Source organism: Apteryx mantelli, chromosome 9 (assembly GCF_036417845.1).
Source record: "Apteryx mantelli isolate bAptMan1 chromosome 9, bAptMan1.hap1, whole genome shotgun sequence".
In the NCBI taxonomy this organism is placed as follows: Eukaryota; Metazoa; Chordata; class Aves; order Apterygiformes; family Apterygidae; genus Apteryx; species Apteryx mantelli.
This window is the reverse complement of record NC_089986.1, coordinates 9,481,206-9,494,680: the sequence shown is the minus strand read 5'-3', so window position 1 is coordinate 9,494,680 and position 13,475 is coordinate 9,481,206. Positions and strand designations below refer to the sequence as shown.

Here is a 13,475-nt window from a genome sequence, read left to right as displayed (position 1 = left end):
GTTTATATTCTGTAGTGGACAGCCATTGCATATGTACAATAGAAACATTTAAGGTGTTCATATCTTCTATACAGCTGGCAAATAACTTTACTAGAGCACAGAGATACTATTTTTTTAATAAATGTATACATGCATGTAAAGGTTCAGCTTGATACAATGTCCATAAAAATGCTTCAGAAACGAGCATCAGTACACATCTGTAACTTCATGTACAAGAAAGCTAGGCAGTTAGTTACTCATTTTCATAGTTCATAATTTTTCTCAAAACATGAGATGCTAATGAAAGTTTTGAAAGAGCCATGCTTCTGCTAGCATCGTCAAATAAGAACAAACACTGAAATACTTTACAGTCAAAACAAAGTTGTCTGCTTTCAAATAGTTAATTACCCCTAGCATTAGATTTTTTTTAAACCTATTTCCTTTTATGATAGCCCTTATTTACTGGAAAATAGCAACTCCCTACCTTTTAGGTTTAAGTTCGAATACTTTGTTTAGTCATGTTAAACATGTCCATAAAAAATATATAAATATTCTGAAAAGGCTTTTTCCTTCAAAATAAGTTATTTTTACAAAGTCTGCTTATAAAACGTAGGTGTAAGAGTACAGATGTCAGCAGCAAAAAAACTTTTTTTTTAAATAAAAAAAGATTTTTGACCTGCTGGAGCTGAGCAAAGGTAAAATAGTCAAACGTACTTGTCTTAAATCCCACCTGGAAGAGACCTGTCCCACAACAGAACCATGGACCTGTGCAGGATATTGCATGAGCTAAATCTCTGAAACAGCCTCTATCAATCAGCTTTTTGAAAGCAGTAGCAGGAGCTCAAGCTCCCGTTTCACACCTTAAGCTTCCTTCTCAAGCTCCAGTTTGACACCTTAAGCTTCCTTACCTAACATGCAAAAAATTGAGTGCCAAGAACATCTATTCAAAAAATTCTCCTTTGCCTTCATGCTGGCGTAGTAACCACATGCACCTAGAACTCACCTGACCGTGGGTGGCAGTGGTGTTCTCAGGGGCCGAATGACCATTTCACCCCTTAACAAGCTTTTTGGCTTTCCCACAGACAGCTGAGACACTTAAGTAGTAAGTTCATTTTGACTTCAGCAATGCCATGTTGTCTAAACAAGGTAGCCAGAGTGTAGTAGCACCTACTGCATTTCATTAGTGAATGCTCTACAATTTACTATCTTTCACTTCCATACAAGGACAAGAGGAACTGCCGCCCAAAAAAATTTCACTTGCTTTCAAAACAATCGAGAGTCCTTTCCCCCTGCTAGAAATAATACTTCCCTTCATTAAAAAAAAAAAATAGGAAAAAGCAGCGTTCTTCACCACTGGCTCTTCCTTGTCAATTGAAAACTGGAGTAACTGCGAGAAGCTCTCCCTCCCTGCATGAACTCCTGGATGCCAGGAAGCGAGGCTTGCCACTGCTAAATACTAATACAAACCAGTATGGATTTGGGTTTTTATTGTTAAGCATCCAAAGAAATTTAGTGTTTAAATATACTTTTTAAATCAAAATTTTCAAACTAACAAAATGCATATAATATTCTGGGTGCCACAGCTCTTCAATTTGGTTTGCTGTCAGAGTCCAACCCAAGTTTTACAGTAATTAATTAACAAGTGTAATCAAAGTAACATTAAAAATATAATTCATTTCATGTGACTCCACAGAGGAGAAGTATCATCTGTAAAATTTCTACTTTGTCCTACAAAGGATCATCAGGAAAATTAGCAGTGAAGTTTTATTTACTCTTTTGAAGAAAGTGTCTTGTAAAGCGATCTAGTTCGTTCTCAAGGTGAATGGCTTTATTTCTGTAAAACAAACAAAAACAACGGATTTACTACAACGCAAAGTAGCGAGAATCAACATCAGCGTTTGCTTTTTGTTCCTCTATTAGTGAAACCCAGAGCACTAGAAAAATCTAAGTGCCTGCTCTGATCGGAGCCTTGGATATTGTACCTGCAGGACACCGGCTAGGCAGAGGCAGGCCACGAGCCATCTAAGACACCTTGCCATTTCCCCAAAGGTCTTGTGCCAGGTCCCTCTAGGACTTTCCTGGCGCTGGTTTTCCTCCTCCTCAATGTTAAGAGAGGCTCTGCAGCTGCCATCCTTCAGCTTCCCCCCGATAACGGGCATTCAGCACAGCTCCTCACACCACCCACCCCGTTCAGGCATGTTCTTGTAGCACAGGATGCCATGGGGTGCACACGACGCAGCTAAACATTCATCTGATTTTGGTCTTGAACGTCCAAGATCAAGAACCAGCACACAGCAAGAGCAGGCTAACAGCAGGCAGAAACGAGCATGAGGCTCAGATGCAACATATGGCTCCAAAGTCCCTAAACCATTAACTGCTAGAGGGTGCTCTTTTGTAAACACCTATTACTAGTACTAAAAAAAAAACATTATTAGACTGAATGACTCTTGTCTCAACACAGTACAACTGCTCCAGTGCTCTCTTGTTGGGAGGGGTTCTTCGGGGGGGTGCCACCCCATTTTACCTATGGAAGACATCCTCAAACATTCTCCAGAAAGCCATCTCCCCCATGCAAGAGAGACTCGGACAAAACATGATCTAGGAGATAGTATTTTGGGAGCTCTTCTCTTTCACCTGGACAGGAGCACGCATCTATTTTATCATAACCGAATGGCTCTTTGGTTAGAGTTGATGTTAGGCTGAAGAAAATAGGTATTGCTGCACACCCTTCTGCACTCCTGCGTTAGAATTACCTGCCTCATTTCAGCTGGAAAGTCACAGCAAACATTGGTCTCACCGAACTCAGCAGGGCTGGGAATTTGCTCTCAGCCAGTCACACCCAGACTTACCGTAGTTGCTTGGAGTTGCTCTGTATGTTCTCCAACTGATCTATTTCTTTGGAAAGCCTAGCAATTTCTTCTTCCAGGTTTTTCTGGGTAATATCCACCTGCTGGCAGAGCCGAGCAAAGGTAGTGGCCATTTCCCTAAAGGAAAACAGGTTTGTAATCATGGTTTACAAAAGTCTGACCATACCAACTCTTAAGGCAGAAAACAGAGCAAATGCTCACAGTTAAACTGACTTGGGGCTCAAGGTCTGAAGTGAACAAATGTTACTCTAAACACAGACACACTCAGCCTCCACTAGGAGCTGCACTAACTTCCATGTTTTCATAGGAAGGTTTTGGACAAAGACGCTACAGCTTAAGACCTATTCTCAAATGCATATGCACTGAGGTGTACGGAATAACCTTTTTAGGTACAAATTTCATGCTTTTTTAAACTCCCTCATTTATTCAGTGGGGAGCAGACTGTCCAAAGTGGAATCTTAAGCGTGAAACATAAAGCTTTAACTATTACAGTTCAAATCTGTTTCTCAACATCCCTGACTACAACTCATTTAAGCAGCATTTCAGCAGCAGGTCAAAATGCCTCAGGATGACAGGAAGAGAAAGAGCCTTATTTTCATCTCTTCATAAAGGCTCCGAGTATTCTTTACCTTGAAGCAGTAATGAAAATTATATAACTGAAGAGCTTAGATACTGAGAAAGCACTGTGGTAACCGCTTCTTAAACAGCAGCAATTCATGGTCAGGTCAAGCTTGAGCCTTCATTTCTCCAACAACTGCCCCTATCAGTAGCAGAACTACAGCGCCAAAGACCAGAGTTCTCCCGTTTTATGCAAAACTAGTCCCTGACTAAAAACAAACATGAAGAATGAACTACCAGCAAGCTTCTCTTAGCTGTTTCCTTCTCCTTCCTCCTCTAATTATTATACAATATTATACAATAAATGCCAAGGGACACGACGACTGCAGGAACAGGCTACTGTCTTCCCATTTCACGTACAGTCAGTCCCCACTCCCGGTACAACACAGATCCTACACGTTCAAGTTTTTACACTACAAACAGGACAAGCTCCACAAAAGGGTAAAATGGATTATTTCTCCATTTCAGGTCTGTTTTTTGTTCTCTTCTTCAAACTGACTAGACTTAAAGGAGGCTAAGAACCTTAAGTCTTCACGTATTACTACTATTTTATAACTCCTCTCAATACCAAATAGTAAAAAACCACATACATGATTATGTACTGGAATGGATTTCCTGTCTCAGTGACTATAAGTGCCGGTGTAATACTTACTGTTGCACCTGATGGCTACAATTTGCACTTGTAAAGCTGACGATCATCTGCAGCTTTTCAGTAGCATAGTTTACGAACTGCTCTTTAAAGGCTCGCTCTTTCGCTTTAGTGGTCCAAGTTAGTCTCTCATACAGATATAATAACCCATACATACTTAAGGACAGAGAGATGAGTTTCCAGCCTACTGTTCTCCAAATCTGAAAAAGAGGATTCTTCATTAGCTTAAGTAAGAGCTGCCATATGGAATGCAGTCAGAATTAAGCGTATAAAGAAATGCAATTCCACGCATTTTTTTTTTTTTGTCATCCTCATGGCCCTTAAACCAATCTGGTTAAAGAAAATACAGCTATATCAAAATGAGCTGGTACCCCAGGTGGCAGGCAGAATACGCAGGAGGCTACAGAACCCTCACCGCTTTTAACAAGGGAGGAAGAACAAAACAAATTTCCCACCAACTTCAAACTGAACAAGGTAACATGAAATCACCCTTTAATTCAGAAACTGAACACACATATATGGAATAGAGAATATGTCAGCTACACTCGCAGTAATGTTTTAACTACAAACTGACCGCTCCTATCTAGTTTACTATGCATGCTCATCTGGCCCAGGGTTAGTAAATGCGCTTCATGCTACGCGATATGGAATACCGAACAGGGAAGATTGGCTTAATCTTTGCCATCACTTCTAGCGCAGTGAATGTTGCTAACGCTACTTGCCACTCCGCCAACAATGATGATGCTCATAGAGGTCCGTGATGTGAGTGAAGCTAAACTCGTTATCAAAGAAACCATAAATTCATCATCTGATACGTTCTCTGGAGTTATGGCAGGAAGGCTGGCAGCAGACGGGGTTGTAGGTAAAGGACGAGGGATCTAGAAGAGTGGAATATGGCAGCCTGAGTAAAAAGCATCATGGAACTATATCGCAGACCAGTTTTATCTATTTTATTTTCATATATTCAGGGTTTTATTCAAAAGCAGCTGCAGCACCGAAGTCGGAACAAGGCTCGCAATAAGCAGTGGAGGTTCTTTTCTACTAAATCAGAATGAGTAATTCTACTCTGCTGTGAGGATCCACATGAAAAGGTTACCAAAAGGTTCAATTCAAAGGAAAACAAAACGCAGAAAATAGCTACAGAAAGTTTAAGAAAAGTTTTTTTTGGTTTCATTTTAACCCGGATAGAACCAGTAGCCCTGAATATAATTCAATAAAAACAATCCTCACCAAAACATGTTCTTGTACAAAGGGACTAGGGGAAAGCAGCAGCAAGCAGGTGAGCAGTAGGAACAACTGCAGTAAATCACTGCGTTCTCACCAAGGCAGAACAGTGTACTTAATACAATATCAGCCTGATCTCTGAAGCACTCACTTGTAAGTTTGGATCTGCTAGTCCTAACAGTACTCTCTGAGCATGCTTAGGACCCAAGAAACGGTTTACAAGCGAAGTCCATCCCAAGGAAAAGTGGAACATGATATCCTCTTGAAAATCCGCACACAAACTATGACAATTTAGATCATAGCTAAGGTCAAACTTCCTGCATGGAATTAGCAAGTGGAGCTGATTCTGAGCACCAGAAGGCAACAATGGTTTCAGATTTTCTAGAAATAAATAGAATAGTAAAGATGAGGTATTAGAACCTTTACAGCATATTCACATGTGGCAGGCACCCTTGCACTGTTGTCCAGCTTTGTGGACTACCCGCATCTAAATTGACCGGCAGATCAGTTTTGGTTTTATTATTTTTTAAATCAGTAGGCATTTCAGCAGCATTGATCCTAACAGAACAGACAATTCCTTGCTCTGACAAAAGAAAACAGGCAAACAAAATCAAGTTGTAGAGAAGGCACCACTGGAAAAACGGTCAACCTAACTGAAAGACCTCTAACAACGGTCCTAAGATCAGGATGGACTAAGAACAAGTTCGTGTTTCCAGCAGTTCTGTGGCACCAAACAAAAAAGGCTACATTACTGAAGAAAATCACAAAAGGCTTCAAGTAATTCCACGATTTTGCTCTGAATATTTTATTACCAGAATCAGAACAGAGCAGGGGAGACAGGTGAATATGCAATGAAATAACCATAAAAAATTAGGGAGTGCTAAAGCAGGACCCTGCCACAGAAGCCTTGTGACACTATCCTGTTTTGAACTCATAATCTCAAAGGGCCTGGGGAGAAGATTATGCTGCAGAAACATTATCTGACAATCAGCATATTTCATACACCTGTTGTGGAAGCCAGAAGTATAAATGGGTTTATAAAAGGATTAGACAAGCTCCCAGAGGACAGGTCCTTTATTACATGTTTAAACCATTAATCCAGATGCAGTATCTTGTCTCAGAAGTCCCTAAAATGCTAATTTCTGGAAGCTGGGGATGGATCAGTATATCTACCCTGGCTCATTTTTCTTTTCCCCAAGCATCTATTACTGGTTACTATCAGAGACAGGCTATTTGAGCTAGACAGATGCTCACTCTTGATCTAGGATGGCTTTTCCTTTACCACTTTGTACAGTTAATGTTAAATCATGATCAGAAAGAAAATTCTTTTAAAAGCAATTTTTTAAATTTGTCCTCCTCTAAGCCAGCCATATGCAAGCTTTTACAGAAGATAAGGAAACAGGCAGCAACTCTAGAATGAGCTGGGAAATCTTGAGTTTAATTTCAGTTCCATGGACTCAGTGTGTGATGCCAGCTAAGTCATTCACCCTCTCTGCTTTCTTCAGATGAGAATGATCATTATTTCTACCTACTTCCCAAGGTAACTGACTACTAAAAATTCTTCTGAGCATATCAGAACACTTAGGAGGTTGTAAACGCAGATTTCCTTAGATGAGAGCTGTCATTATGGCCCATTACAGCCCAGTCACAGATAGGCCTGGCATCCTGGGAGCAGTTGTGAGGGCAACACCTGGATTAACACTGTCTTGGGCAGAACACACACTTTAACGGTGTACTGCTGCACTACAATGCACCTTGTTCTGACCGCTAGGAGTGGAGACAAAAAGCCCCCAAATCTTAACGTTTTTCCTTTTTCATATTACCAATTATCTCCTGCTGCGACTGATGCATTGACTGATTGACTTCACTGGAGCAACGATCAGCCAAGTTTTTTCCCAAACCATCTTCTATATGTTTGTTGAGTTCCTGAAGTTTCATAAAGAAAACACACTCATAAATTCCTGGTTAGCTAATCAGTTAGATTATACAGTTCTGAGATATGTTAAATGCAATGCATTATTGTTTACCTAATTAAAATGACACAAGAGGATTTCTCCAGGACTGTAATCATTAAAAACATACAAAAAAGTCTGTGTTTTCAATACAACTGTGACACCGAGAGCAGAATGCTACCATACTGCCCTGCAAACACTTAATACTATTATCATTTGACAGGAGCCAACTTCACTGGTCTGCACAAAGATAAACTAAACTCATCAACTCCCATGTAGGTCTGCTACAGACATTTGCAGAGCCAGAGTAGAGCAGACTGTCCTGAAAGCACAGTGTTCTCATCTGAACAACAAGACTGAAACAGGTGGGAGTTTTGACGGACATTCATTAACAACAAAGCCTGAACATAAGAGGTAAAAGATGAAACTTATAGGTGTATGCTTTTTTTAAAATATAATAACTTTGAGGTGTAATTTGTAGAGATTTAATAAAAATTGACTTAAAAAAAAAAGTTATTTTGAAAAAACAACCTACTTCAAAGCTCTGGGTGTTTGCAGGCTCACTTTATTTTTGGATCTATCTTATTTTAGGAGTAGTCAAAACTGTTTACGTAAGATCTTTATTTACTACAAACAAAAGACTACAAATCTGATTTGAGTGACAAAGTTTCAGTAACCAGTCTGTTAAATAGATGGGTTGGAACAATTAAACTCATCTCTTTGCAAACACTAAGTGTATTTACAACCATTTCTAGTTTTTCGATAAAGAGATATGCATATATCAGAAAGAAAAATCCTGTAAAGTTTAAGTGAAATGTTGCAAGAACAGGTACACAAATTATGAAAACCTAGAAGTTGAAATTAAAGAAAAGACAGATCCTGGTATGAAACCATGCACAAAAACTTACTGTCTTGTAGAGCTTCAACACTTGCGGAGAAGGGTGAAAATCTGAATAAAATTCATCAACCAAAACCGAAAGCCGACAAATCTCATCAGTCATGGCAGAGGAGACCTGGAAGAATTCGATAAATGCATAAAAAGTTTTTCCTACCTTTCCCAGCCAGAGCGAAGACAGGCTACTCCACTAACTGCTATAATAAATTATCCAATTACATGGCATTCAGGTAGGACTGTCATTTGAGTCTTCTCTGGAAAATGAACATTCTAGACATTTCAAACATGTTCTTCATGAACACAGGGGGGCACATAAATGCATCTGTCACCAGAAGAAATTGCTTTACAGAAGCGGAAACACTTGAATCTGGGAGATTTTCACCCTGCCACATCCTGTTAGTGTCAGGGCATTTCCAGGTCTCAATAAACTCTTCCCGCTTCGTTTTTGCGGGAACAAATTTAGGAGTAAAACTACATATACCAGCCAACCAGAAAATTTCCATCAACTTATTAAAGAACAACAAAAAAACTCAACGCCCAGAGAGAAAACCTGTAGGGTTTCCCATACAATTGCAGACAGTTCAAAAGAACAGTACAGCAGCTGCCACAGGATGCTGGAGGCCACGGGTAGCACAGATACGCCCCAGCACACACTGGGAATGCAAAGGGTTTCTCTCTCGTATGCTCAGAATACATGCACAAAAAGTAGATAATAGGCGAGCAATCTCTTGCAGGGGCATATAAAATAGTACCGTTAGTCTGAATTAAAACAATGTCTTATTTATCAAATACTCTGGTATTTAATCCAGTAAAGCTGCCTAGACTGACAATAATCCGACAGAGCAGTCTACATTCACTTGCACACTTCCACAAAGCACCTCCCTGTATGTGTATTTTATCCCCAAATTCAGGAAAGAAACAGGCCCCCAAAATATGCTACCTATCACTTGAAATGGGCCTACTCAAATCATTTCATACTCTTCAAACTGAACTTTTGCTTCATATCTCTTTATAGACAGTAAGGAATTTCAGATCAAACTTTCCTGAAGCTCAGACTGTCTGTGGCTAGCCATTTTGCTAACGTTTACAGTAATTTTTAAAAAAAGTAATTGGTAGCTCAACATTTAATTGCTGACAGACTCACCAATTTATTTGCCAACTTGCCTAGCACTCTTGTACCTGGAAGACAAGAATGCTTGGAAACTTTGAAAGAAAGAGTTAAGACCAGAATCACCCAGTCTGTGATTTCAAGTATACAAATTTGATTAGCATTAATAGAAGACCTGGTATATAATTCACTCCTCTTCTGGAAAGCATCTGCCCTGCCAACCTGTTACCAGTTAAATCTGAATTTAAAGATGGGAAAATAACCTCTTTCTTGTTTTACTAAAAAACTACCCTCTTTGTGTTACTTACTTTATTTTCTACCTCCTCAGTGACACGTTTGATTTTTTCCTTAGTATCTTCTGTCAAAATGTTTAACTGATTTCGAACAAAGTCCAGCCTATCCTTCTGATCTTCTCGCTCTTCCATTGAATGGACTCTAAAATAGCAGAAAGGAAACCACCGTCACCAGCAGGTATTCTCTCAACAGTGAAACAACCAAGTATAATCCAGCATGACCCATCTCACTTATGGTTTACTGAGCAGCCAAAAAGAACCCAACGTGACACTGGCTGAACAAAGCAGAAGCACTCCTTCAGAATGAGTGCGATATTGATATTAAATTTACAGGTGCATTTAAAGGTTTCATTGATCAAATACAGCTCACACTACTGGGTTTTAATACATTTACAAAAGGAGCATTTGGAATTGGAATTGTTACCGTTGTAACATGTACTTTAGTTACCACTAAAGAACAGGGGGAGGGAACCTTATGACCTTTAATACTCAACGTATAACTTATCCTGATTTAAAAAAAAAAAAAAAAAGAGGGAGGAAGGGAGGGAGAACAAACAGATCAAACTGTCCTACTGCTGCTCACCAGCACCACTCAACTACTCCTTAACAGTGACAGTCCGATGACCCCGCAAAGTAAGGGGGGGGGCTGTGGAAACTAACCTTGTCAGAGACAACTCTTCAGAAGTCCTGGACCTATCATTTAAGTAAAAACTGTTTAAAACCTGAAGCTGTTAGATCTTGAAGGGCCAGCGGAAACATCAAAATGGCAATTCAGATTAACAGGGGTCACAGGACAGATTTTGACAGGTCAACTGACAGAAAGAAGTAGGTATCAGAATAACCTCAAACAGATTTCACAGCATGTTTTCACAGGATCTGACAAAGTGAGACAAGTTAGTACGTAAATACAGAGTTGGTAAAAGCTCATATATTCAGGAAGGTGAATATGTTTGACAAGTACAGTGGAGTCTGTCAGAACATAAAGATACATAAGATTATCAGAGGCAAAAAGAAGGTGGATGGAAAGGATTAAAGACAACAGCAAGATACTTGGGTACAAGAGAGACAAAGGTAGCAACAAAAGCGAGGAAAAACATCCATAAACAAATCTCGAAGCACATATGAAACTATCAGAGAGACAAAATGAGCTACTATTATTAGTCATAAAAGGATTATGTGAGCAAAGAGAGAAGAAAAATACGTAAGGATACAATCTGAAACGGACCACAGGCCAAGCCAAACTTGACATGAGCTCTTCTCATCCCTTTGGGTATTCTAATCATTTGCAAATTAAAGTGTCTACATCCTCCCATGTAGTTTCTCAGCATTACTGTTAACAAAAAACTATAGGTAAAGCAGGCCCAAACATCATTTCTAAAGTCTTGGCTATGGCTAGAAAAACTTACAATTTGGAACAGTTTCGAAAAAAACCCTAATTTTAAAACCCTCAGACTGCCTTTGTAACTGTAAGTCAATAATGAAAAATAAAAATAAACTAAGATCCCCATTAAAAAATAATAATAATAAAAAAATCACAGACCAAGGACAAGACTGAGTGGTGCAAGTGAATAGTAGTAAGACTGACAAACCATGGAAATTCTTTATTTCTTACCAGTTGAGAAGAGTGAATTTTACAGTCCATAATAGCCCAAGAAAGTCACCACCACAGAAATGGCTCTTTGGAGGATCTGGATAAACCAAAACCAAGCAGCCCTCCAGCCAACCTACCTTTTCTCTGCTGCTGCTACGTTTATGGCGTCCATAATGTTTTTCACAGTATCTATTATCTGTTTAGCTCTGATAGTGTGCTGTTCAAACTTGGTTTTCACGGCTGACTGCGAGATACACTCCTGCGAGGGGCCCAAGCCACAACACATTACTGCAATTCCATATCAACACTTTCAGGAATTTCACTGCCAGAAAGCACTTGCTGCTATTATCATTAACTTAAACCAACAGGAAATAAAAAGGGAGAAAGAACACAAAATCAAAAGGCAACAGAACTGAAATTTCAAATGGATCCATAGCAGCAAAACTGTACCTTCATGTTCATTCACAGTAATGTGCATAGGTTTTTAAAATAAATTAATAGTGTAAAGAAAAAAACAAACTCAGATGCCTAAGATAAGTCTAGCTCTTCAGAAAAATTTCCAAATGATCTCTTTGGAATTACAGACTATCTAATATTAATGCTGGCAGGATTGCTTAACTTCAGCTTGCTTTGTTGCAATATATATTCTTAGTTTCAAGAAGTAGTTTATCAATACAATTTGATATGCTCAAGTCAATATTGACCATCCAGGAAAAAAATATACAATTAGGAATAAGAAACAAGGATCATCTCACAGGATATAACAGTTGCTAAGTAGTTCTTAAAATATTAACTCATTCGTAGATTATTGAAGTGTTAAATGTACTAGCAGAGAATACTTTAAAGATATCATTTCTAATCAATCTGCAATCTTAAGTATTGGACAGTGGTTCAGAAGTTACAGGACACTGAAAAGATATCTAACTGTTCAGTTTGGGCAAAAGCAAATTGATTGTGATAAACCATAAATTAAGACTTAAGGTTTTTTTAAGCAACTGCCCACAATGAGTTATGTTGCCAGTTAAACAGTGCAGGTGTTCACACTGCACTAAGTCACCACATACTAGCAATAGCTTGTGTGTGGGTGTGTTCAAGGGAAAGAAAGTAAGCATCTAGTTTCCTTATACTAGAGCTGGAGGTTTTTATTTGTTTTTAGGCTGTGGGGGCACCTTTCATAGCACAAACAGCATTTAGGTGGCTTTCAAAAGACTTGCCTATCACCTTAATATGCTTTGTAATAACAAATTTTAACCATCTATAAATGATAGATCAAAACAAAATAAACAAGATGGGTTAACTATATCCCCTGTTCCTCGATGAAGCAGATCTAGAAATCAGCAATGAAAGGCCAGAGCTTCATAAATGTCAGCACATTGTTAGAGCTAGACTGGACACAGAGGAGAGAGTCTTCGCAAACATTAGTATGCAGTAGATAAAAGGATGACAGTCACTCACAACACAATCAGAAAATCCAAGTTAGAGCACTAGGAAAAACACAAAGGTTAGTTATATGACTGGAAAAGGTAAGAGGAGGACAGCTGCACATTTGCTATTAGTTTATAAATAAACATTTATCAAAACAAAGATAAAAGCTATGCTTCAACGGCCTAACCAAAATCAGTTACCTTGCAGCCCACGCTCAGTACCGCAAGATAATCTGTAAGAGCACAGCTTATTACATTCCCAAGTACTGTCAGAAGACTCCGCAATAGTGTACTAATTCGGGCTGTGTTATTTGTTTCAACTGGTAGCCAGAATTCCTCTTCTGCTCTGCCTCCCTCTTCCACTCCCCCCACCCCACTTCCGTTCCCAGCTTTATGAAGTGACTTGGCAAACACCGTGACCTGAGGCAGGATGGCTTTTGTTTCTATATAGAATATCCACCGAGAACTACTGCACACAGCTCGCTACGCACGCACTTCTTCGTCATTCTGATAAGGTATTTCTGTGTATCTCATTCTAAAATTTCAGAAAACACACACACATTATTTGTCATTATTCCGTAAGATAAAAATTCACAATCCACTAACCTGACCCAAGGGTCCTATAGACTGCATACCTTTTTCCCTGCTGTTATACAGCTGACCTATATAGTAACATCACTTGTTAAAGCTGCTAAATGCACCTCTAAAACCTTAATTTCACCACTGCTTACAACAAGTGGTTCCAGTGTTTCCAGACATATTAAAGTCTGGCCAGTAACTTTAACAACACTGTGCTTTGGAGAAGAACATGTTATAGCTATATTTGGAACGTCTTTTGCGCTGAAACAAAACTCCACATAAATGCAGAGTTACAA

General features: G+C 39.1%; 1 protein-coding gene across 2 annotated transcripts in view; it reads right to left on the bottom strand.

Moving 5' to 3' along the window:
* Positions 1 to 86: 86 nt before the first annotated feature.
* Positions 87 to 13,475, bottom strand: part of MFN1 (mitofusin 1) — a 28,037-nt gene continuing 14,648 nt past the window's right edge. For both annotated transcript variants that reach the window (XM_067301634.1, XM_067301635.1), the window contains exons 10-18: positions 11,314 to 11,435; positions 9,601 to 9,727; positions 8,198 to 8,302; positions 7,161 to 7,263; positions 5,489 to 5,718; positions 4,836 to 4,991; positions 4,117 to 4,313; positions 2,829 to 2,963; positions 87 to 1,813 (exon numbers count right to left, since the gene is read on the bottom strand). In XM_067301634.1, coding sequence (XP_067157735.1) covers positions 1,744 to 1,813; positions 2,829 to 2,963; positions 4,117 to 4,313; positions 4,836 to 4,991; positions 5,489 to 5,718; positions 7,161 to 7,263; positions 8,198 to 8,302; positions 9,601 to 9,727; positions 11,314 to 11,435 — 1,245 coding nt within the window. In that variant the 3' untranslated portion in view covers positions 87 to 1,743. The remainder of the gene's footprint in view (positions 1,814 to 2,828; positions 2,964 to 4,116; positions 4,314 to 4,835; positions 4,992 to 5,488; positions 5,719 to 7,160; positions 7,264 to 8,197; positions 8,303 to 9,600; positions 9,728 to 11,313; positions 11,436 to 13,475) is intronic.